Source organism: Capsella rubella, unplaced genomic scaffold (genome assembly GCF_000375325.1).
Source record: "Capsella rubella cultivar Monte Gargano unplaced genomic scaffold, Caprub1_0 scaffold_5, whole genome shotgun sequence".
Lineage (NCBI taxonomy): Eukaryota > Viridiplantae > Streptophyta > Magnoliopsida > Brassicales > Brassicaceae > Capsella > Capsella rubella.
In genome coordinates, this window is record NW_006238919.1 from 6,190,068 (window position 1) to 6,192,045 (window position 1,978).

The 1,978-nt window shown below is 29.4% G+C and overlaps 1 protein-coding gene and 1 non-coding gene across 2 annotated transcripts in view; one reads left to right on the forward strand and one right to left on the reverse strand.

The window, feature by feature from the left end:
- Positions 1-725: 725 nt before the first annotated feature.
- LOC111830767 lies at positions 726-817 on the forward strand. The gene has a single exon (XR_002834110.1). It is a non-coding gene; the product is annotated as a small nucleolar RNA R72 (small nucleolar RNA).
- Positions 818-1,326: 509 nt separating this feature from the next.
- The window catches only part of LOC17887498 (probable disease resistance protein RPP1), a 9,100-nt gene continuing 8,448 nt past the window's right edge, over positions 1,327-1,978 (reverse strand). Inside the window, exon 5 of the mRNA XM_023783122.1 lies at positions 1,327-1,978. This exon is cut by the window's right edge and continues 66 nt beyond it. Coding sequence (XP_023638890.1) covers positions 1,327-1,978 — 652 coding nt within the window.

Genomic DNA, 1,978 nt, shown 5'->3' on the forward strand with positions numbered 1-1,978 from the left:
TTTGATTGGTTAATTTTTTTGAAAATTAATAATTTATTTTCGTTTTAATAATTTAATTAAATTATATAAATTAGTATTGAACATTTTTGATCCATAACGAATATTTTTTTTGTAACCCTATTTATGTAATGACATTTTAATGTAATTATTTACCCTTAATAAGGTTTATTCTATAAATGTACTTCCGAATTAATAATGAGGAGATTATTTGAATATTTAAAATCTGTTTCCACAAATGTTTTTTTTTTGGGCATTAAAATTAAAAAAATTGAAATCGAAAGAAAAAAAACTAAAATTAAAAAAGAGACTTGAAGATTCAAAAAAAAATACAAAAATCATACCAAACTAAACGGAACAAAAAAAAAATCAAAATAGTTGTTTCTATTATTGGGAATATAATCCCCACAGAGGTATTTATCATATATTTAATATCTAAAATAATATATTTAACTTAACCATGGTTAAAAAAAGTTAAACCTAGGGTTAAGATTTTGACCACCCTTTATAAAAAGAAAAAACAGATATGTGAAAACCCTACCTCTCGCAGCCTCGCCCGATAAAATACCTCTGCACCAACAAAACTATTCTTTACTCTCTCTCTCTCTCAGTGCTTATCATCATTTTCTCTGTTTCTTTTATTCCTTTGTGTTGTTTTTCTAATGGTTTTTCAAATTTAGCATCGTCTCTTGTGTGTTACTCGATTTTTGTTTTATATATTCAATCTATTGCAAATGATGAGTTAATCACAATTGATAAAAAGAAGCTCAAAATTCTTGAGCAGTGTTGGAAATCATAAACTTCCATGACTCTGATGCTTTATTTTGATCTAAAATTCCTCAAAATTCTTAATCGGCTTTTTTTTTGTATATAATTATGATTTCCAAATTTTATTTTACATTCTCTATGCTTTTATTTAACCTATCTCCTTAAATTATTGGTATTCAGAAGCAACTCTGACCACTTATTTTATTTGCAGAAATTGTTTTTTTTTTTAATTAATTTTGATTTTCAACTATGGAAAATTATATGTTTTAGTTGAGAAAATATTATTCGTAATTCCATAATATTCTTTTTTTTGTCAAGTAATTCCATAATATTTGTTAATTTTTTTGGTATGACCCAACTAATATATTAGTAATTAGAAGCTAATCAAAACTATATTAGTAACGAACAAAAAAATTAGCAATAACTAAAAAACAAAGCTTCATCATGTACATAAGACAAAAGATGGAAACAATCATCAATTGTTTTGGTTTAACATTACACAATAATACTCATATGAAAATGGCATATCGAAATACCAACTTTAAAGCTGTCATCAAATCTTCATGAATATGAAGTTTCCTCCAAGTCCAAGATTTGGAGTAGCCCCCATTCTCTAATCTTCCACTTGCCACTGTCTATTTTGAACTCAAAGATAAGCTCGGTAGAAGTCACATCCTCTGCTTCAACTATAAATATGTATATATGCTCTGTTAAAAATCGTTTCATATTACGGCTACCTGGTATACACCAAACTTTGAGACCCTTCTGTTCATTAGTGTTTTCCATAGTTACTCCCATTGAACTATCATCTTCATCATCACCATCATCATCATCATCAGTTTCGTCTTTATGCATATCCAGCATGATACAAGCCTTAAATCTCAAGAATGTATGAAGAGTTGATTCATTCAACTTAAATTTCAATGAACCACCAATAGCTCGGTGATTGAAGCAGGCAGGCACTTGTGCACCAGGTAAGATCGCATATCCACGAGTTGATGTGTGCATGATAAGATCTTTGGCTTCTTGGTTCAGTTTGAAGCAATTAGTGAACTTCAGACGGATCTCGGGATTGTTAAAGGAACAATCCAGTCTCTCAAGAGACTTACAATTGTCTGCATCAATGCAAGATAAGGAATCTGAAAATTGGGGGAGTGATACCAGATTCTTGCAGTTGTCGAGTTTAAGGACACGTAAACGAGACATTTCCTTG